The following is a 22,146-nucleotide window of genomic DNA, read 5'->3' on the forward strand; positions in this document are numbered from 1 at the left end:
AGTAACATTGTGACATTAATAGGACTCAGTACCCCTGACATTGTCACCTTGATAGGACTCAGCACTTCTGACTTTGTGGCCATGAGTGGACTGATACCTGATATTGTAGTCACAAGTGAACTCAGGACTCCAACATTTTGGCCACGTATAGACTTGGCACTTCTGACATGACAGCTACCAATGAACTGGGGGCTTCTGACATGACAGCCACTAATGAACTAGAGGATTCTGACATGACAGCCACTAATGAACTTGGGGCTTCTGACATGGCAGCCACTAATGCACTTGGGGCCTCTGATATGACCATGAGTAGATACAGCATCCTTGACATTGTGGCTTCAAATGTCTCTAGTATAATGATGGGCAAGAATGTTTTTATATCTAGGAAGATTAAACCATCTATTAGACAAATTGAACATTATACCATCTAGGAGATAAAATTTGAAAAAGCTTCTTTGTGCATAGATTTATGACATGTAGTGACTGGTTTTCGTTACTGGCATTAAGATTTATATCGTGTGACTACATGCAAGTCCATCAAATGTGAGAAATTTTCACAAATGTCCAATGTTATGCATTACCAGCTGTGGTCTACTGCTTTATTGTAGTACATATCCCTGTGGACTTTGTTATAGGTGATGTTTTCCACCAACCCACAAGTCACATCCACCCACTGGAAACAGTGTTCCTTTTGAAGAAGCCAATTAGCATTACTAAAGGTAAATAAACTGAATACATAGTAGGAGTGACATTGTATTCTCGTCTAAAATTTTAAGTTACGATCAAATTCATACAAACACCTTTGCAGGCATTTATATTGAATGATGCCATTATGAAAAGGATTTCTCCAGGTAATGCATGGTTATTTTAAGATTGAGAAAATGTGGTCAATATATTCATGTATTTATATTTTGATATTCCTTGAAATACTGACTAATGTTGTCCTTGAATAAAGATGATACATAGGCGCGCAACATTAATTTTCAAAATTGTTGACAAGTTAGCTTATCCCAAAGCTCAAAATTCTAAAGGGGAGAGGGGATTATCTTTCAGTTCGTCAGTTAAAACTTACATTTCCACTATCAATTACGTTTGGATTAAAGGGGATTGGAGAGGGGGGGGGGGGAGAGAAACCACTTTATTTTGTTAAAAATAAGAAATGAAAACCTTATAAAAAATCAATTAGGATTTGCCTGTAATTAGTGTACTTTTCTCTTAATAGGGCAACAGATGAAAGGCCACATCATGTGCAAAAAGAACAGACGTGATCGGAGGTCCCTTGTGATAACACTGACTATTGATGATGTTACACAGGGCTTTTTAATGCAATAAAGAAACCTATACATATTTCTTGGCTAATTTAATTATCATCAGTTCATGTAGAAATATGACCACGCCTGAAAATTAGAGTGATAGTGGTCTAATTTACACATGTTCCATTCGAGTGTCAGTGAATACACATGTATTCTGGTGACATATTGCGATCTGTTTTTTTGTTCAGTGTTTGACTTGCATTAAGTTTGAAAATGTTCAACCTCTTTTGAAATGCTGGTATTACTGAGCCATTTTTTTTTTTTTACCAAAATAAAACTTTTTTGGTCCCTGCTTCTTAGGGGCTGATGGTCAGGACCAGAACCTAAAATATGATGCAATCTTCAAAAAGTTCTTTAATTTGGGACCTCTAGCAGGCAAACTGTGTGTTAAGTCATGGTAAAATTCATGGCCTGTGGTTCTGGTCTCGAGGTCGGGCTCATATATTGAAAATGCATCACTAGTATTTCAGACTCGAAGAAATCTTCTTGACTCCTGTATATTAAGAATCCTAATGGAGATCATAGTGATGAGATGAATAACCCACCACAGTCGTGAAATTCGGGGCCTGTGGGTTTTCTGGTGACAGGACGGAACTTTGTGGCTTACATAATGAAAATGTGTTATTTCTTAAAAACAAAATTCCTCTTGACTTCTGGATATGAAACACCACAGAGTAATAGCAATGATAAGGAGAAACATCACAAATGACTACCAACATTATGAAATTCCTTGTCCTTTGGGTGTTATATAATAAAACTGTGTTATTTCTTTAAAGTTCTTTACTTTTGGTTATCAAACAGAATACATGGAGTTAAGAGTCCATTACAAGAGAGCAGGTCCAGGAATGTGGTTAAGTGAGTCGGATAGTGAAAATGAATTAAACATGAAAGTTTTCCTCTGTTTACTACTGAATGCATGTATACAGCAAACAAATTGACTACTGTCAAGTTTAGATGGTATAGATAGAAATCACTTTGTCTTCCTACACACCTTCTGTTCTTAGACAGTCTACTTTGTCTTTTGTCCAGGCCGGATCACGGTCTACAAGTACATTTAAGCTACTGTACATAACAATGGAACAAAAACTATTATAACATATAAATATACATGTAGTTCTTTAAATTTGAAAGACACACTCATTGTCCCATATATGTACAACTCTTCTAAATAAATGCAATTTTTTCTGATACTATGGTGGCAAGAGTTTTTTTGTTTTTGTTTTTAGAAATGAAACAAAGTATTAAGTTCTACACTTGCTACAATCTGTCACCTAATTGTGGTTTGGCATGCAAGGAAAAATAGTATAAAAAAGATAAACAAGTATGGTCAATGTTTATACATGTATGTTCATTTATTGCAAAAGGTTTCCTAAAATTAAGGTGAGCAAATTTTTGATTATGACAAAAAGTAAGTTATGATTGAGGAATGAAAGTACAGAACATTTAAAGAAGAAAGTAAATGGTGTGAATTTTGTTTTAAATTATCAAAGGATTTAAAATAAGTCGAATTTACACTGCAGTTTATTTTTTCAAGTAATTATATCTAAAGGAAATGGGAATGAAAAAGTAAATTTTTGCTATTCTTCTCTTTAAGATCGATCTTCTTGACAATTTTGATGATGTTAAATCACTTTCTAGGATAGGGTATTGTAGAAATCATCAGCTACTTTGCTTTTTATATGAAACATACACCCTATGTCTTTAAGAAGAGTACACGACCACCTCCTTACTTCCATTACAAGACAGTGATTTGAAGTTTTAGATTTTACAAAGATTTCTTGGTGATATTTGTAAGATGCGTAATAAGATACTTTCACATTTTGATATTTAGAAACATGTTCCATGTACTTGTACAATGCTTTTACTTTTACACTATCACAGTAATTGGCAAATTGACCACATATTCATTGGTGTAAACATGCTGCTATTGGTGTTTTACAATCATGGTAACTTTGATGAAGGATGTGTACATAGATAAAAGAGCACCGCCACAACACGTCAGATTTTTATTCATTACAAACAGATAAAATTGCATGACACAAAATCATGTCAACCTTCATTGGGATTGCACCAATATCTTTCAAACTGCTTTTAGGTCTGAGGTAAAATCAAGATTATTCCTTGCAATGTGTCTATTGTGTGGAGCGCCAAATTAACATAAACTCAAATAATTGAAGATATCGTCAATTATTTGAAGATATCATCAATTCAATTATTGCTCTCTTTAAATGAATTAATGCGCGCATTAAATCAATTATTGCTCTCATCAAATGAATTAATGCGCGCTTCAATTAAATTATTGCTCTCATCGATTGAATTAATGCTCACATCAATTGAATTAATGAGAGCAATAATAGATTTATATAGACAGTAACCTTGATTTAGGGAGTGACATGCCTTCTTCTTAAGGTGCATTAATTGACCAAGTTTGATGATTATAGACCTATTTGGTCTATAATCATCTGTTATGTAGACCTCTTTGGTCTATAATCATCTGTTACGTAGACCTATTTGGTCTATAATCATCAGTTACACAGACCTATGTGTTCTACAAATCATCAGTTACATAGACCTATCTGTTCTACAAATCATCAGTTACGAGTCGGATGGGATTTTGCCGTATTTGGCCATGTCATCTTCATCAAAGGTCACACAGTGACCTAGCTTTAAAGTGGGACCTACCCTCTACCCAAGATGCATCAGCTGAAAAAGTTTGATGATTCTAGGTCTCGGTCATAGTATTTAATAATTTGCAGACATGAAGACAGACAGACGGACGGACGGACATGACCACCATACTATACTACGACCCGTCTAAAGACCGGTGTATGATAATGAATGAAAATCCTTGTAAATGTCTGATTTATTTCATAATTTAATTGAACTCTCCAAAAGACTGATGAAATCTCTCCATTTTGAGCTATTTTAAAATATACATAGAGAGGAGGATTTATATAAGCCTGTTGCCTTGTTTCCTGATCATTTCGTGTATCAAAGTAGTTTGTAATTATATATTACTGAGATTAAATAAATAAAATATTGTGTTACCTAATACATAAATATCTACACTACAAATCCAAATCAAACTTCTGGCTTTAATCCCATCTATCATAGTTTTACTGGTAAACTTAGTTCTGACATCTATTTTATCACATGTACTAATAAAACTTAAAACATATTATAGGGATGTTTTAAAAATTGAAGAATTTGTACGTACTTGCATTGTAAATGTTATATTACAAAAAATATGTTCATATCAAATCTGAAACTGATGAAAATTTTGCCCAAATTACATACACTAGCTGACAGCCATATAAGATTGCATCAACCTACAGAGTTGACAAGGAATGTAGTTATTGATATTTAGGGAGCTGGGAAGACTTTTTTTTCTTCATAAAAACAATCTCTAATTATTAATTAAGTTAATGACTGTCTCTCCCTACTTTGTATTGCCTCTTATACCGCAATACATTGAGAACAGACTGCATCTCATCATTAATGTTACATATATACCTTATGATGTATTATAGAATTCAAAAGGTTGCATGAATGAATGTTTAGCTACCTCAACAGTAGCTGTATATAATGCATGTAGTAAATTTTAATCTAAGAAAAATATCTTGGTATGTAGTTATTCATCTTTACAGAATGCCCTTGCCAGTTTTCTTTGTGATTCTGTGTGCCATTTGCAGTTTCACCACTGCTAATAAAAAGTCACCACGACCAAGTCTGAAAACATTCAGAGATGATAATGCCACTGTTGTTAAAACATGCGAGGCTGTCGGTTATGTGAGAGACAAATGCAAGGCCCCAAGACGTAAATGACTGAACGATTCTCTTTTTGAATTATTGAAATAAACGTCTCAATCATTAACTTTTTATTTCCCTATTTATGTTGTAGGACACGTGATTGTAGCATTTGATGCCAAAGCCTCGCAGCAGACAGTGAGTCAGGGGAAAATAGTCAAATTTGAAACAGTGGATTTACAGATAGGAGGTGGTTATAATAGTAAGGAAGGAATTTTCACTGCACCAAAATCTGGGATCTATGTCTTTGATTGGACAACAGCGACACAAAACAGCTATGTTGCACATACCTCTTTGAATGTGAATGGCAAACGGAAGGCCTACCTCTACTGCCACAACAAGGTTAGCGGTATGCATAATTCTTGCAGTAAAATGGCTATTGTAAGACTGGATGCTGGAGACAGGGCCTGGATCGACTGTTTTGATGGAACAGCTTATGTCAATAGGTCATTTTCTTCATTTTCTGCTTTTATGTTGTAATGTCGAGATAAAATAAAGACAAGTCTATGCAATTTCCTCTGTTGATCAATGTATTAATAAAGAAGATGGGTGAACTTGGGGAACAATAAACCTATTCATGAATGGGCACCGGTCGCGAGTCGGGAGTTTAAAATCCACATTGATGGTACCCATATTTACAATAGATATATCTATTGTAAATATGGGTACCATCAATGCGGATTTTAAACTATACAGTACCGTACTAACACGCTGTCCAAATTATTTAGAATTAAAAACAAATATATAGATTATATTTCAAAGAAAAATATTTAATCAAAATCATCATCAGAATTTGTTTCATAGGCATCATGTATATCAGTCACTAAGCGGTTTTTAACACACACACATACCAGTACTTACACTGATGCCTGGAGTACGTAAGGTACCAAATGACGCTGCATATACATGCTCGCAACATCCAACAGTATGTGCTCCGCATTTCCATTGACATATTAACTGATGTAAATGAGAAACCTCAGATGTTTTGTGGTGTAAATCAAATGTGGAATAGCGTTTTCTGTATGATGCAGTATTAATGCTTTGATTTGGATTCAGTTTTTCCCCAACAAATGTTTTGAACAGCACTGGTACTAATATACCGAATATGATAAGGGCATCATCAGTTCTCGCCTCTTTTGGTACAATTAACTCTGAGGTTGGTTTTACAGTTACAGAATGCACATTTGCTGTTAGATTCCCCAGCAAATACAAAAGGGACAGAAACAGACACTTATGCTTTTGTTTTTGTACTGAACTGTAGTTTACTGTGTCTTTTAGACACTGGTTGCATATTTGGCTTTTGTCATGATCTCTTCAACTAACTTCTTAAACATTGTTGAAATTGTTCTCTTTAACGTTGTCATTTACATAAACTAAATCCATACGTCACAGGTGGCCCCATACTTGTTTACATTTATTCACTAGCTGCATGTTGGAATCAATTACTTGTGATCGTCATTATATAAGACTGCATGCTATGAGTAAAACTTAGCATAAAATGCCTGGGAGATAAGTAATTATGGGAAGTTTAGATAATTCATAAGAAAAAAAATAGGTAGGAAATATTGGTATTCGAACCACAGATATGCAATCTGGGCCTATCAAAAACTTCAATGAGACTGTCGCTATACCACATCCCATGAAGATTTTCAAGCTATCTAAAGTCACTCGCCGTGGACAAAGAAATTTTCTTGATATATACGACAAAAGTTATATACAAGAAGTAAGTTTTTTTCATAGAGTGGGTCAAGTCTTCATAATTTTATTTACGAAACATTTTACACTTGGACATGTACTTATATATTTTACTCAGTTCACAATGGAGACTTTAATTGGCCCACTCCATATAAAAATCTGCTTGGAAAAGTCAAATTTACTGTTATTTTGTGCGTTTTTCGCGTATACATGATTTTAAATAGGATTTTTTCAATATACTTTTGAAATGGGCACATCGAAAAAGCATTTTTGGAAACTATGGATTGATTGTTTTAACCAGAATGCAAATTTTTCTTTTTCTGGAGAGTTTCAATTTTAACTTTGATATTTGTCCTTCTGTGGGTTCTCGGCTCGATAAAGTCACCCATCTTCTTTGTGTAATGTTATAGTGCATGTAACATTCGAGTTATGGTCCATGGCATGTTGGTTGTATTATCCCATGAAAGTTATGTAGAAACCATATTCCAATGGACAGATAACCCAATGTCATTGTATAGAAATTAGTAAGAATATATCCATAGATGAATTTTGCACTTTACTTACATGTAACAATTATTATTCCACTGCAGACAGATTTGTAGATAAATCACGACACCCGAAAATTTTCAATACACTGTCTCCTTGCAGGGGGTGTACCAGTCCAACAACTATGACATCATGCATGCACAAGTGACACTGCTTATAGTTTATGCATTTACTTTCAATAATGTATATATGTCTGCATTCAGTTTAAATGGTTTGTTCCTCCAATTTTTAACAGTGATGTTTTGATATTGTGATTATATGATGTTCAATGTAAATTCGTTACGCATTCAGTTTGGGACCCAACATGGAGACATAGAGGCCTCGCCTCTCCCAATACACTTCCATTTCACACCCTGGACGACTCAGTATGATGTCCGTAAAACACATATGCCCCCCATGGTGCAAAATTGAAAAGGGTTATACACACACATTATTTAATTGATAGTAGTATCCTCAATTCAAAATATTGAGCAGACATCTTCCTATGTCAAGAGTGAATTGACCATGTGACCTAAAAATCAATAGGGGTCATCTACTCCTTATGCTGTACCAGTGTACCAAGTTTGGTGTCAATCAAGCAAATAATTCTTAAAATATAGGAGACAATATATTACTATGTCCAGTTCAACAATTGACTTTTGACCTCAAAATCAACATATGTACCAGTGTACTAAGTTTGATGTCTGTCAAGCAAAAGGGTTATCAAGATATTGAATGGACAGTATATTACTATGTCCAGTTTGACCCTTGATCTTTGACCATGTGACCTCAAAATCAATAGGAGTCATCTTCTCCTGAATATACACCACTGTACTAAGTTTGATGTCTGTCAAGCAAAGGGTTCTCAAGATATTAAGCGGACAGTATATTCCAATGTCCAGGTTGACCCTTGACCTCAAAATCAATAAGGATCGTCTTCTCCTGAAGATGTACCAGTGTACCAAGTTTGATGTATGTCAAGCAAAGGGTTCTCAAGATAATTAACAAAGTAGGATTCAGAACAAGAGCATTTGTCTTTATTAAGTAAGAGTAATCAGCATTTACAATAATGGTATGGAAATAACAGTAGAAGAATAAACACATATAAATGATATAGTAGGATTTCCTCAGTCATGTATATTAATATTTAATGTATAAAATATCACAAAGAAAACAAAAAAATTATATATTTCCATAATGTATAATTCTGGATTTCTTGTGCATTGGAATGTTTTAAACAACTCAAAGTGCTTATAAAAAGAGGAAACTTTTGTGTAGTTTATCATCATATAAGTAATCTATCTATGGGTTTCTAGCACAGCACTTTATATTAAATATCTCAAAACACAGAAATTTGTGTAATGTTGGTTTACAGAAAATCCCGCAGCCTGAAAGGAAAGTGAAAATGTACAATCCAGGAGAAGGTTATAAATGTCAATCCCCGACACTGAATCAATGCTAATTAGCAGAAAGTGCAATGTAGGGAATCGTTTCAGATCGGATGTATGCATAATACATATATTTGAATATGTGGTTAATGATAGTACATGTTTATTATTTATATTCCAGCTATATCCCTTTAGAGAGAGAGAAATACATATCTTTTGAGACATATCAACCATGTGGAGTTCACCATAAATAAATAAAAAGTGGCCTGTGGGAATCATTGCTCACCTGAACATTGTAAACCCCCAGCGTGGTCCTAGTAGACATACCAAGAACGCAATGTACACTTGCAAATTAATGTGACAGATCACGATTCCATTCCCTTAGTGATCTTTAAACCCCCCAAATCAACAGGGTCCTTCCTCTTTCACCAACAAAGCTACATGTGGAGTATCAAATCAATTGAACAAAAAAGTGGCCTATGCAGGCTCCTGTGACCTTGGCCTTTATCCCCCCAAATCAATAGGGTTCTTTCCCTTTTGATAACAAAGCTATAAGTGAAGCATCCATTCAATCGAGCACAAAATGTGGCTTCTTGAGTGTCTAAAAACTCATTGTTACACATACTCGAACAAATGCTCATCCGCACACAAACGACCCCATAACTAAATTTCTTCAACCCGTACATGAACAGTCTCGTTACTCTATCCCCTCTCGCAAAGGGATACCAAACTTCAGTCTTGCAGTACTGTACATATCAATTTGACCAATTGTGTTCTTGTGAGTCTTTGTATCTTCTAAATCTGTTCCTATATATCCTATGTCAAATTCCTCTATTGCTAGGGATGTCATGATTTGATGATTTATAAAAAGAAGCTGACATGCATGATTGGCTTTGTCTGTTACAGTAGTTTTAGAGATGGTTTAAACACCAACCCAATTTGAACTTTTACCTAACAGGTCTCTTTACACTGGAGTGTGGTGTGGTCCTTCTTTGAAAATTTTACTGACAGACCATTAACAAATTTTGAGCAGAAAAGCACAAGTGAGCTAGAAATACCATATAATATGATTTGACAACATGCATATCAAAAATATTGAGTTTGCAAACATAACTTGTACATTGATTTCAATAAATAGTAAATGAATTTGTTGCTAGTGAACAATATTATGCTTTCACCCTTCCATTGCACAAAGGTCTGACGATGAAGTAAGCATGGTGAAGGACCATTTTCTTGAATTGATACATGGTAACAATGAACAGGAACATGAATTTCTGGTCATAAATAAAGCCAGCATTAGAATGAAATGTCACACACGTACACATCTGGAAATAGATTACACAAAAGACTTGACAGCACTCAGATTTCTAACATTCCATCTGAGATCAAACATATAAACTTCTGTCACACCAATCAACAATGAAGATAGAAAAAAAATGCAACTTAAGTAATGACATATTTTGTGTAAGGATTGTTACTAAATCATCAGCCAATTTAGCAGACTCACAACATAATGCACAGTTTAAATAAAATTTGTTTATTCATGGTGAGCTGTAAGAGGAAACTCCCATTAATCCTGGTCTACCTAGTTTATATCTGTGTCTTTCCATGCTGTACACTATAAGGCTGTCCCCATATGCCTGACCTGTGAATCACTGTCCAGATCTTGGGAAGGTTCAGTGTAAAATTCGCGTTAATCCATGCTCGACCATAATATGAGTGGTTCTTCATCCGAATTTTTTTTCTGTCCAATTTGAACAGTAACCCTGTCATCCAGAAGGGCCAATTAAGTTCAATATTTGCGTTTGTCCATATTAGGTCGTAACATGAGTGCCCCGTCTATCCAGATATTGGGTCTGTCCAGCATGGCCTGCCACAGCGAGATCTCCTCTCCGTGGGCTTCCATCCAATCCACCACCTTACCATAACTTCGACCTAAAAGCCAAGCAACAATTGATATACGACACCAGTGTTGATGATTTGACTACCTGTATAGAGGTCAACACTACCCTCCTTCTTTTTTCAAGATTAAACTTGTTCACCTATAGACACCTATCAAAAATCTAATTCTTGATCTATCCAAAATACGAAGAGATGAATGGAAATAACTCACCAACACCCAGATTGAGTCGGAGTCCTCCCAAGAACTCATTACTGCTGAGTTTATCGTGGTCCCACACTGTGAGCTCCACGCACCTCTCTTTGAGATCAGACTTGTTGACATCATCGAATATGAACGTGTGGTTCCACTGTGGGTTACAGTTGCGTTTTACTACGGGTGTTTTCTGTTTCAATCCTCTCTGTTTGTCCGGCAACAAGTACCTATTCATTAAGTTCAAGAAACAGTGTGTCATCATTATCATCAACTAAAATTCACACAATTTATTTTTAAAAAAATTATGAGTTGCATATATAGGATATTTTCAGTTGCTAGCCAAAAAAAACTGGTTATAATTATCATTTCACGCTGCACTGTACAGGCTTTTGATGGCTCAAAGTGAAATCCTGGTCCTGATTCTATGATTTCTATCCTCTAAGCAAATTTACTAACATTTGGGTCCTGTAAAACATATTTCCATGTCTTTCACTCTTAATCTCTCAAACTAGACCTTATCCAGATAATGGTGGATGCCTGGGACTAGCTTGGTTTTGTTTCAATTAGGTATTTCCATAGGCAAGACTCTGCCTGTGTTTCTTATTGGGGTGGATATTTAATTGTTTTATTGGTCAGTTTTAACTCTACACCCCTGGCTTTGTTTTAGTTATATATAATTTAACTATGAATGAAATTAATGATTTGTTTTGACTTCACATATATACAGTTATTTTGCTAATATCATTTAAAGACATGCCAATGAAAGATCCTTATTTATAAGAATTTGTGGTTTGTGCAAAGCGACTGTAAATTATGATGATAGCCTGGGCTCCGTGTAGTCAGAGACTGTGAAACTTGGTTATGCTTAAGAAATTTATGGAAAAAAAACCAAAACATCAAATAAATATACAGTGGAACCCCGTTATTACGTTCCCCCTTTAATACGTTAGTCTAATATTACGTTGGAATTTCAAAGCACAAAACCATTTCTTAACAAACCTATATAAAATAGACCTTGTTATTATGTTGTCCTAAGATGCTGGGACTTGGTATTACATTGTAAAAATTCCCACAAAAACGTAATAAACCCTTAATTATTCAATAGTTATTCTCAAAATAATAAGCCATTCACACCTTGACTGCCTGAGGCAGTCACCATGTAAATTTCCTAGTCTGTTTGGGGATTAGAGACCCTTGACTAGTCACGCTTTGATAGATTTAGGCACAGGTGAATACCCTGGCCTGTATCGAAGCCAGTGATAAACAATTAAATAATGTTTATTTAGAAATTGTACTCTATGAAATTTACTTCATTTTTCATATTTTAATAATCAAAGAAATAATAATTTCTCAACCACCTGCATGTTCAGCATTGTTTGATTACCTTTCTATTTACGGATAGCTTTGGTGTCAATCATGAAGGACAAGATTTATCATAGTAATGTTAAAACAGCTTGGGTAACTGCTTGGACATAGGTGACTAAAGGTGTTCAATTAAAAAATTGTCCGTTGTTTGGACATGCAGCTTGGGTGTTCGTAAATCTTGTCCACACATACACTGATCAAACTGTCCTGTGTTATCGGCCGATTCATGCACCACATTTACCTCAGTAAACATTCTAAAATCCCTTGATGTGCACGTGATTTAAGGTAGGTCCCTAGTCCTGGACCTACTTGTGATTTCTAAAAAATTTAAGTTTAAATACTTAGATTGTTCATTTGAGGGTATGATAAAAACAAAAAAATGGGGGGTTGTCAGTATAATGAGTAAATTATGGTATTTTTATTACGTGTACCCCCATTTGTCAAACGGCAATATCAAAATTCATTGAAGAAGTCCTAGAATATGTCCATAAAATTTTGTTTGAGGTATGATGCTGCAATTTTTTTCCTCAAATATGAAATAAATATGTTTAACTAAATAATCAAAAGTGAAATTTTAACACAATTTCATGTTTTTTAATAATGGTGGTACAAAATTGAACTCAATACAGGCCCTCGGTAGTCAAAAATACGGCACTGCAACACCACTAATATGAATATTTTAAAAATTTGACTTGTGATTTTTCATTCAAACTCACATATTATGTTCATATATGAATGCTTGTTAAAATACATTTTCAAAATCTGCCCTTTCTCAGCATAATATTTTCACAGCATCTCAATTTATATTTACATTTTTTGGCCAAAATAGCCATTTTGAAGATGATTTTCACATAATAGAAGATAACAAATATATAACAAGATAACAAATATATAACAAGTGCAGAATTGTTTTATTTAATTCCACAAGTGCATTATTGCATATCATGAATTTTTTTTAATTTACAGATAATTTTAACATGTAATACCCCTGTATATCAATTAAACAAATATGTACCTCTGGTTTTATGTGTGAATTAGATGACAAAAAATGTAAAGAAGATTGGAGCCATAGTCTACTCAAATATAAGTGATTGAGTGTTATTGTATTCATTTTACTAAATTAAAAAACATACAGGTAAATGTAAAAATATGTTTGATAATAATAGTACGTGAACCAATACCAGAGTTCGATCCGGACATGACGTCACGCTACTAGACCCCTACTTTAAGTGCCATCATTCAGCGTTATAAATGAAATCTTCGTGCATAATTATATCTTTTTTATGTGGATTGCACTTAAATTGTTCTCCGTGTTTATCGTTGGTGAGAAAAGTGTGTAAGTGTTGGGTATCGTGTGCGTTTTGTGTCTATAGTTTTGTTGTTTTTTGGGTGGGATTTTTTTTTATTGTGTTGTGTATTGTGTAATAAGAGAACTTAATAAAAACGATGTTTTGTTATTTTTTTATACGAATGTTGAATACGAACCGGAACGAGTTATTGAGAGAAATTTACATGAACGCATTGTGTTAAAGTTGAACAAAATGGCAGTCCAAACGAATGCAGAAAAGCAATGGTTTTCAAAACATCCTTATGTATCCTACACCGAAATAAAGAAAAGGGATAAGAACATGAAGAATTACGGACATTAAAGATAAGGGCTGTTCCATTAAAACATATGAGGTACCCGGGGAAGGCACTTTAAAATTTGGGTAACCACCCATAGAAGCATAAAAATGTAATGAGGGACCACTCACAGAAGCACTTTTAGATAGTGAGGCACCACCCATAGAAGTGAAATAAATGTGAAATACACTTTTTCTTTAAATTCAATATGTATGAATGACTATAACCCCTGAATAGAGGTCTATTTTCAGATGTTCCCAAGCATGATAGTAAAGAGAAGAGTATCTTGGGTGTCATCACCATTCAAATAACTGGCCATCAATGAAGCTTGATCATAGAACCATCAATTTATTTTATCAAGACTGTCTTTCTTAACCATGATGAACTAAATTAATTTTATAGGTCTACCTGTTCATAAAAAGTCTAGTATTGTAAATGTTCAAAAACAACTATTAAAAGTTTTAAAATTGACTAGTATTTTGAGTATTAAAAAACAAGAAAATGTGTCTCTTTACGTAAGGGCTATTCCAGAAATATATACATGGGGGGTCGGGAGGCACCTTTTGTCTATACCAAGCACCCATAAAAAAAAATAAAAAATTACCCCATGACCCATCAAATTAATAAACTCATTTTACAATGACCCATCTAATAAAAAAAAAAAACTAACCAGACCCACCACAAAAATATTTTTAAAAATGAAAACGGTACAAATCTCGCGAGGTTTTCGGGACAAATATTCTAGTCAATGACGCGGTAATGCCTGTGCGACATTGTATCACAGTAGTTCTGAAGAAACGATGTCACATCAGCAATCAAAGGCATCTATGGCGGGAATGTTGGAAAGATTGGGAGTCCAAACGATGCTATTATCATGAAATGGGTATGGATATGTTTTTCCACGAATCGTTCGTCTACTAATGGAGCCCGCGCCTGGAGGCCCCTATATCACCATCACACCGACTGATAAATATAACGCATCGGTACCCTCGTATAAATCAACTAAGGTTTGCCTATTTTTATTAGAAAACGGAATACCTATTGGTTTCAAAATATTCCCAAAATCGATGCACTGTAAACTGTAATAATCTACAGAACAGAGTTCGCCGCCATCACGTCCAAAGGGACCCTACTAAACGCGCCTCTAATTTGAAGAGTGCCGTAATGGAAAGTTATGCGCTGCAAAGAGCGACAACTCGAATAGTTCTATGTTACTTCGGATTTCCGATTTCGAAAGCAGCATTTCAAAAGCACGTTTTCAATTTTCCCTCCGACGTATTGTAACCAACACGACAAGAGCGACAATAAAAATATTCTGAAAACTCAACACCCACGTGGCACAAAATAAAACAATAGAAACTACCCACTACCCATAATAAATATTTTTTTAACAGACCAACCACGGACCAATTAAAATATGAAAAAATACGACCACCCACACAAAAAAATATCGTTTGCCGCCCGACCCCCCCATTTGATCATTTCTGGAACAGCCCTAAATAAAATGATATTTTATGTTTCTTAGTCAATATATAAATTCACAACCTGCAACTTAAGATTTGTGAGGCTCTATTCTACCGTTTTCAACAATTTCGATAAATTCCAATTTCTCGATTCATATTTGTGCGCCATGTTTGGTGTACTGAAGTTTCAACTTCCGATTGTCAAGTCATTTGCATATGTCATATAAGGTAGTATTTACATCAATGGACAAGTTTGGAGGCGAAAGCTATTTCGTCGGTATTGAAAAGGTTTGAATTTAATATCAAGTTAAAAACCGAACAGCAGAGTGTAAATTCTTTCTGCAACAATATGATTTTCCTTTCTTTGTCGAAGTGGCTCAAGTAACTACATTTTCGCGCCAATTGTCAATGTTTAGCTTTTTCATTAGATCCACCTACGAGATTTCGCGATAACAAGCATGGAGGAGCAGACGAAGAATTTTGCATGCTGTACATTATATTTAATGAAAAACACCTTTATTAGACATGCCCGAGCACAAAGTTGATACTCCTTTTGGTGTAATTTGTAAACAACATTTGGGACTAATACACAGTGCAGAGTTTATTATCGGTTATTCATAAAATTATTTTGCACCATTACGGAGATCCTATGGAATTGTAGCCTCATCCCGAAAACGTCAGAATAAAAAAAAATTGGACAGGGCTACATTATTGCAGCTAGAAAAAATCAAAAACCGTTTCAATGGACCACGAGCACGTTTCGTTTTCCATTTTGGACAAGGGAGATAATCTTAGTTTCCGGTCGCTATAATTTTAGAGTCAAACTGGAAACAATAACCGGATCGCATAACCTCATCGACCGAGATAAAATGAAGACAGAAAACAGCGTTTGTTTCACATTCTACTTTCAACCCTTCCCTTCTCTTGTTGCATTCCTCTCAGTTGCGGTAAAAAAAAAATAAAGATTTTATCAAAACAACCACCCACAGATGCAGTTTTCTGGCAGTAGGTACCCACCATATATGCAATTTTCTACCAATGACAAGCACCCATAGATTTTTTTTTAATTGCCGTCCCCGGGTACCTCATATGTTTTAATGGAACAGCCCTAAGATGTACATAAAACAAAGTATTATAGTCATTTAAACAAAGAAACAGTAAAGATATATTCACACACCCCATCACGGAGTACCAACGGAAGATATACAATTTCCAAATGATATTTTTAACGGATTGCCCCCGGTATTACGTTATTTTATCGTGACAAAATGGAAAATGTAATAACGGGGTTCCACTGTATAAACTTTTAAAAATCTTTTTATCTATGCAAATTAAATTCTGTGTTGTTTTAGATAAGGTAATTACCAAAAAATATGAAGTAAAATGTGTCAAAACAATTCCAGGATGTTGTATTTATGCAATCCAGTTAGTATAAAATCTGAACTATATAAAAAAGTCGGACCTTTAATTTCCAGATCTGACTCGACCTTTGATCTTTCAAATTCATTCCAGTAGCAGGTTGCAAAATGTGGACCCCCCCCCCCTCCCCCCCAAGACTGCTGATTGGTTTTTGCTGCAATCTCAAGGGTGAAATCACCTACTTAAATTCTGATGTAACATAAAAACGAGTTTTACAAAAGTTTATACCTTTTTGTCTATTGATTTTTATCATTAAAATATCAAAGACAAAATTTATGGGAAAAGAAAGAAAATTTTCCAAATACACCTCAGGTCTTTTTTCTTTGTAATCCCATTTAATCTTTGCCTACACATGAGAGAAACAGACTGGAATGTCTTCTTTTCATATCACAGTAGATTTTGAGCCTTCTGTCCATGTAAAATACAAGTGTCAAGTTCACCACACCTGCTACTCACCCTTTAACAAAAGGATCAGAGAAGCCACTACTTCGGACAGCTGTTAGATTCCTGGCCTCCTTGATAAGAACATGTAGTTGACCTTTAGGACCCCCGACCTCTGATTTTCCCTTTCTGATCTTCTTTTTGGAAAGGGAGGCTACTGTGTCCTCTTTCTTAACTTTCTCTGGAGGCACATACTTGATGCTCAAGAACAAGTCCCCTTTGTAGGACAGATTTGCAGCTGGTGGAGACTCAATCTACAAAATGAAAAGCACAATCCTTCACAATAGTTTTGTTTATGACAAAATGACATTAAAGTGATTATAATTGTTCCATAGAGCTACACCCGACCAAGTAAGTGTATATAAACTGAAGATAAAATTACTAGAGAATTGGAGAATACATGTATATGAAACATTTTCAATAAAGTACATGCAAGCAAGATCTTTCAAAATATGCATTATAATTTTTGAACTAATGAAAAAAAAAAAAAACCCAAGAAAAGACAATTTTTTAACATGCATCTATCACAAGTAATATCTAAATTATTTATGAAGTCATATTGAAGCACTTTACAAAAATCTGGAAATTTAAAGGAAAAAAGAATAGAAATTTGTTCTGTTAATTATTATACTCAGTAGACTTCCTGACAAGGGTAATGTTACAGGATGATATTGCCTATCAAAGCAATGTGCATCACAGACATGCAGACAAGACACAAAACCAGCTTAAAAGTGCGCGGCACCCGCAGGGAGTCAATGTCATACAGATTTCAACCACAAATGTAATTAACTACCTCATATCACTCGAGATTTGTTTTGCAGGAAAATACCAAGTCAATATCTTTATACTTAAAAATCTCTTTGTAATGTAGGGACAGTGCATCCACTTGCTGATCTAAAATTCCCAAGAAGCTATCAGCAGATTATTAGACTCAGAGGTAGATAATGGGGAGCAATCACCAAGTTGTTCCACAGAAATCCAAAGGAAAATCATGTCTCATTATCTTTAAAAAAACCACAACCCACAATATTCACTTCCTAATACACTTATAAATCACAATGAACTGAGGCATGCAGGAGATGAATTTTATCAGGATTATAAAGACTAAGGAAGTCACTTATCGAAAACACATTTTCCTTTCCAAATATGCTGTCTTATAAGTTCAACAGGTCTGTAAACAGACTGCACTGTTTTATGTAAATTGGTCCTTCAGATTACTTACAATGAAGATTCTTCTCTTTAGCACTATCTGCAATCACTGTATCTATTTTCATATTGTTTAATTTCCTGTCAGGTACATCAATAACAATAACAAGGGGACTATGTGGCCTTATTTCAGACTATTATATAACAATGTCCTCCTTTCTAGATTTCTATTAACCAATCAATCAGAAAAAGTCTACAAATTCATTAATAAAAACTTCTGCTTCAAGGCAAATTGTGCTGGAAGAATATCATAAACATTGTGTCATTAAATATCATACATCAAAATGGGCCTAACAGAATAAAAGACCGTAGATCTACAAACCTCTGTTTAAACTGATTAAGCCAAGAGCAAAATGTTAGTGTACTACATGTATATTAGAATAGATATCGCCTGATGAAAAAGAAAGTCTGCAAATTGATTTGGTAAATGACCTAGACTTAAAACCAACAGTTACACCATTCTTGCTTCTCTTATAAATCACATATTAATAATGGTCTATTCATGTAACCTCGACCTTGATGTTTCATGTGATACCTTGTCTTCTCTGTACTACAGAGTCACAGTCTGAGATCTTATTTTACCTTGTCTTCTCTGTACTATAGAGTCACAGTTTGAGATCTTATTTCAGATGGAGGTATTGACCAGAAACTAATTTACGCAGTTAACTATACTCTTGAGCCAGATTATATCATCGTGAAGATCAATTACAAATCTTTTTTCTTCACTGTGTATGATACATATGTAAAGTATCAAATTCTGATAGACTATATTGATTGGTCATCTAAATGTGATAGAAAACACTAGAAGTAGCCTTTTTAAAAGTCACGACCAAATACTTACCCTTTCTTGTAGTGGGTACCACTTGGCCGATGACTCCCCAAAACGAAAATAATCAAAATTAATGGTGACCTCCCCAAGGAAGTCGTTACGTCCAAAGCGGTCATTGTGCCACACAGTGACCCATAAAGTGCGGTTCTCCAGCTCACTCTTTGAGATCAGGTACTGTAAAATTATTAACCATTCAATCACTGTAAACACATCATCATCTCCAAGAGAGAGAGAGAGAGAGAGAGAGAGAGAGAGAGAGAGAGAGAGACTGATAGACTTAACAAGAGGCCACATCACTAACCTGAACATTTCACTAACCACAGAGAAAAGCAGAAGCCTGCATTGAAAAGTAAAGAAATGCAATAACGTTTTTGATCTGTCACTCATCACGCAAGGGCACGAATTGCAACACTTTCATGCCAGCATAATTCATGATGAGCGTTAGTGCTTTAGTGTTTGAAAAGATTTGAAACATTTTTTTTGTATATGTCCCTATGTAAAATTTTAACCCCCTTTTATGTTATGGTCCCACTTTACCCCTGGGGCCATGATTTGAACAAATTGAATCTTAACTATGTCAGAAAGCTTTCAAATAAGTTTCAACTTTAATATCAGGCCCAGTGGTTCTTGAGAAGATTGATATTCAAATGACCCCATTTTATTTTTTGCCTTTTCTTTAGAAAGGGGGGAGGGGGCTTCATTTGAATAAACTTAAATCCCTCCACCCAAGTTTGATTGAAATTGCCCCAGTGGTTCTGGAGATGATGATATTGTGAAATGTTTATGACTATGACAGCAGACAAACGTTAATCATAAAAGCTCACTTGAGTCTTGATTCAGGTGACCTAATAAAAATTCCAACATTATAAATTCAAACTCAGTGATTTTAAAATCAATTTCTGAAACATTAATAATCACATACGGAAACTCAAAACTCCTTTGATATAATCATAATGCTACAATGAAAATAGCTGTAAAAAGATGTTACTAAGCTTGGAAAATTACTTCCTGCACCCATTTTACATTCCCAAAAACGTCAGAATAAAAAAAAATTGAGGACAACATCATTGCAGCATATCTTCAACAAAAATGTGTTATCATAAAAATCTTACAAATCAGATAAAGAAAATTAAAGAGATAGATACCCTCAAAGTCTGTTCGAATACAGGGTTCAAGGTGTTCTTCAAGATCCTCGTCTTCCTCTTTCCTCCACGGGTTTTGTCAGGTAGGAGGTAAGATTTGACATAACTGAAAAAATAAGTAACTAAAATTTCAACAGAGGGAGAGTGTCTTATCATAATTCATATACACTAAAAAGATATGCACCATAACGATCTAGTTCGTCAATACAACCTCGCATTGGGTCAAATGCTGTCTGAAGTGTTTCATACCGATTGTTAAGCCGTTCTTGGCACACTGATTTTGACTGCGGATAACTCCGTTTACCTGATCAGGATATGGGGCTCACGGCGGGTGTGACCGGTCAACAGGGGATGCTTACTCCTCCTAGGCACCTGATCCCACCTCTGGTGTGTCCAGGGGTCCGTGTTTGCCCAACTATCTATTTTGTATTGCTTGTAGGAGTTATGAGATTGATCACTGTTCGTTATCTTCACCTTGCATGTACATGTTATTTTTTCCTTGAGTTATGAAACAAGTGGAACATGGATTCTCATTACTCTTTCTAATTCTAATACTGAACATATTATTTATGCCTATAAATGGGGTCACCTGGGGAACATGGGAGTAAATTATGGGGACTGTATTTTCAGTGGAATTAACTTCATAGTGAAATATCAATTTATTCCCTCGAATGAAAAATTTATTCATTCATAGCCCTTATGCTGCAAATTATGCCAAAATACGCATTAAACCACTATTATATGAACTAATTATGCTCAAACAAAATTTCAAAGTCCTCTGGTTCGAAAAGTTTGTTTTGAACTAACCTAGAGTACCGTATGTCAAAAGGATAGAATAGTCAATATCTGCTGCATACAAAATATCAAATTTCAATGAATCCAAAAATACTTTGTACCTCAAGAAGAATTCTGATTCAAAATTGTTTAGGATTATTAAGTTATTAATTAAGTAACACTTATCCTATATTGTCAAATGTTTAGAATTATTAAGTTGTTAATTAAGTAACACTTATCCTATATTGTCAAATGTTTAGGATTATTAAGTTGTTCATTAAGTAACACTTATCCTATATTCAGCACAGTCAATGAGAATACCAGAATAATGGTTAGGCAATCAGATTCCACAATGTGAAGTTATACTTATCCATCATTATTCGTTTTTAAAAATATCGGTATGTGATTGTCTCATCCAGCTTTAACCTGTAAACTGTCACAGCTAGATGACAAGTCTTTATCACTGAATAACACTTTATACAATCCCATTCTTTGTTTTAAATAATTAGAATTAAAAATCAGTTTTATGTATTGAAAATGTTGCATATTTATAATGTTGCACATACTAGAACATGAAAGATCATCAAAAAAAAAAAAATCAATCATTGGTATCAAAGGCTTTCAGCAAAAGACAATGGATTATCAGTAATGATAAGAACATCACTACTTCTGGGCGTTTTTTGCTTCACTAAGTGTGAAATGGAGAAGTCGACCACTGATATCCAGCCATAATGGATTCTAATTCATTAAATATGAAGAACGTAACGTACGTCATTTGAAGACTGTTCTAATTCTGACAATGTACATTGAAATATGTCTGGGCTTCCATTACCGGTGTGGATGTGATAATTACTCATATCAAATGACCACAGGAGGATCAAGTCACCATGTCCATTCATTGCAATAGATACAATGTACACTTTCAGCTAGAATGAAATCCCAACTAATAGTGCATGAATATTTACAATATGTCAACAAGTTTTAAGTGTAGCTTTTGTAAAGAAGCTAAGCAAGTCAGCAACACGTGACCTTGAACTGTTCACCTCAAATTAATAGGTATC

The 22,146-nt window shown here is 34.7% G+C and overlaps 2 protein-coding genes and 1 long non-coding RNA gene across 9 annotated transcripts in view; 2 read left to right on the forward strand and 1 right to left on the reverse strand.

Moving 5' to 3' along the window:
* The first annotated feature begins 2,665 nt into the window (after positions 1–2,665).
* LOC130052640 (complement C1q tumor necrosis factor-related protein 2-like) lies at positions 2,666–5,624 on the forward strand. Its single transcript, XM_056158196.1, has 3 exons — positions 2,666–2,693; positions 4,961–5,130; positions 5,215–5,624. Exons 2-3 carry the CDS (start codon positions 4,962–4,964, stop codon positions 5,598–5,600), a joined length of 555 nt encoding a protein of 184 aa, XP_056014171.1. The 5' UTR covers positions 2,666–2,693; position 4,961; the 3' UTR covers positions 5,601–5,624.
* A 2,731-nt stretch (positions 5,625–8,355) lies between these two features.
* Positions 8,356–22,146, reverse strand: part of LOC125674122 (uncharacterized) — a 71,096-nt gene continuing 57,305 nt past the window's right edge. For all 7 annotated transcript variants that reach the window (XM_048911171.2, XM_048911172.2, XM_048911169.2 and 4 more), the window contains 5 exons: positions 20,315–20,417; positions 19,182–19,343; positions 17,150–17,388; positions 10,842–11,050; positions 8,356–10,663 (listed from right to left, as the gene is read on the reverse strand). In XM_048911171.2, the coding sequence (XP_048767128.2) occupies positions 10,521–10,663; positions 10,842–11,050; positions 17,150–17,388; positions 19,182–19,343; positions 20,315–20,417 (856 nt within the window). In that variant the 3' untranslated portion in view covers positions 8,356–10,520. The remainder of the gene's footprint in view (positions 10,664–10,841; positions 11,051–17,149; positions 17,389–19,181; positions 19,344–20,314; positions 20,418–22,146) is intronic.
* Positions 11,861–14,502, forward strand: LOC130052642 (uncharacterized). Its single transcript, XR_008801005.1, has 2 exons — positions 11,861–12,473; positions 13,419–14,502. It is a non-coding gene; the product is annotated as an uncharacterized LOC130052642 (long non-coding RNA).

This window comes from Ostrea edulis, chromosome 3 (genome assembly GCF_947568905.1).
Source record: "Ostrea edulis chromosome 3, xbOstEdul1.1, whole genome shotgun sequence".
Lineage (NCBI taxonomy): Eukaryota > Metazoa > Mollusca > Bivalvia > Ostreida > Ostreidae > Ostrea > Ostrea edulis.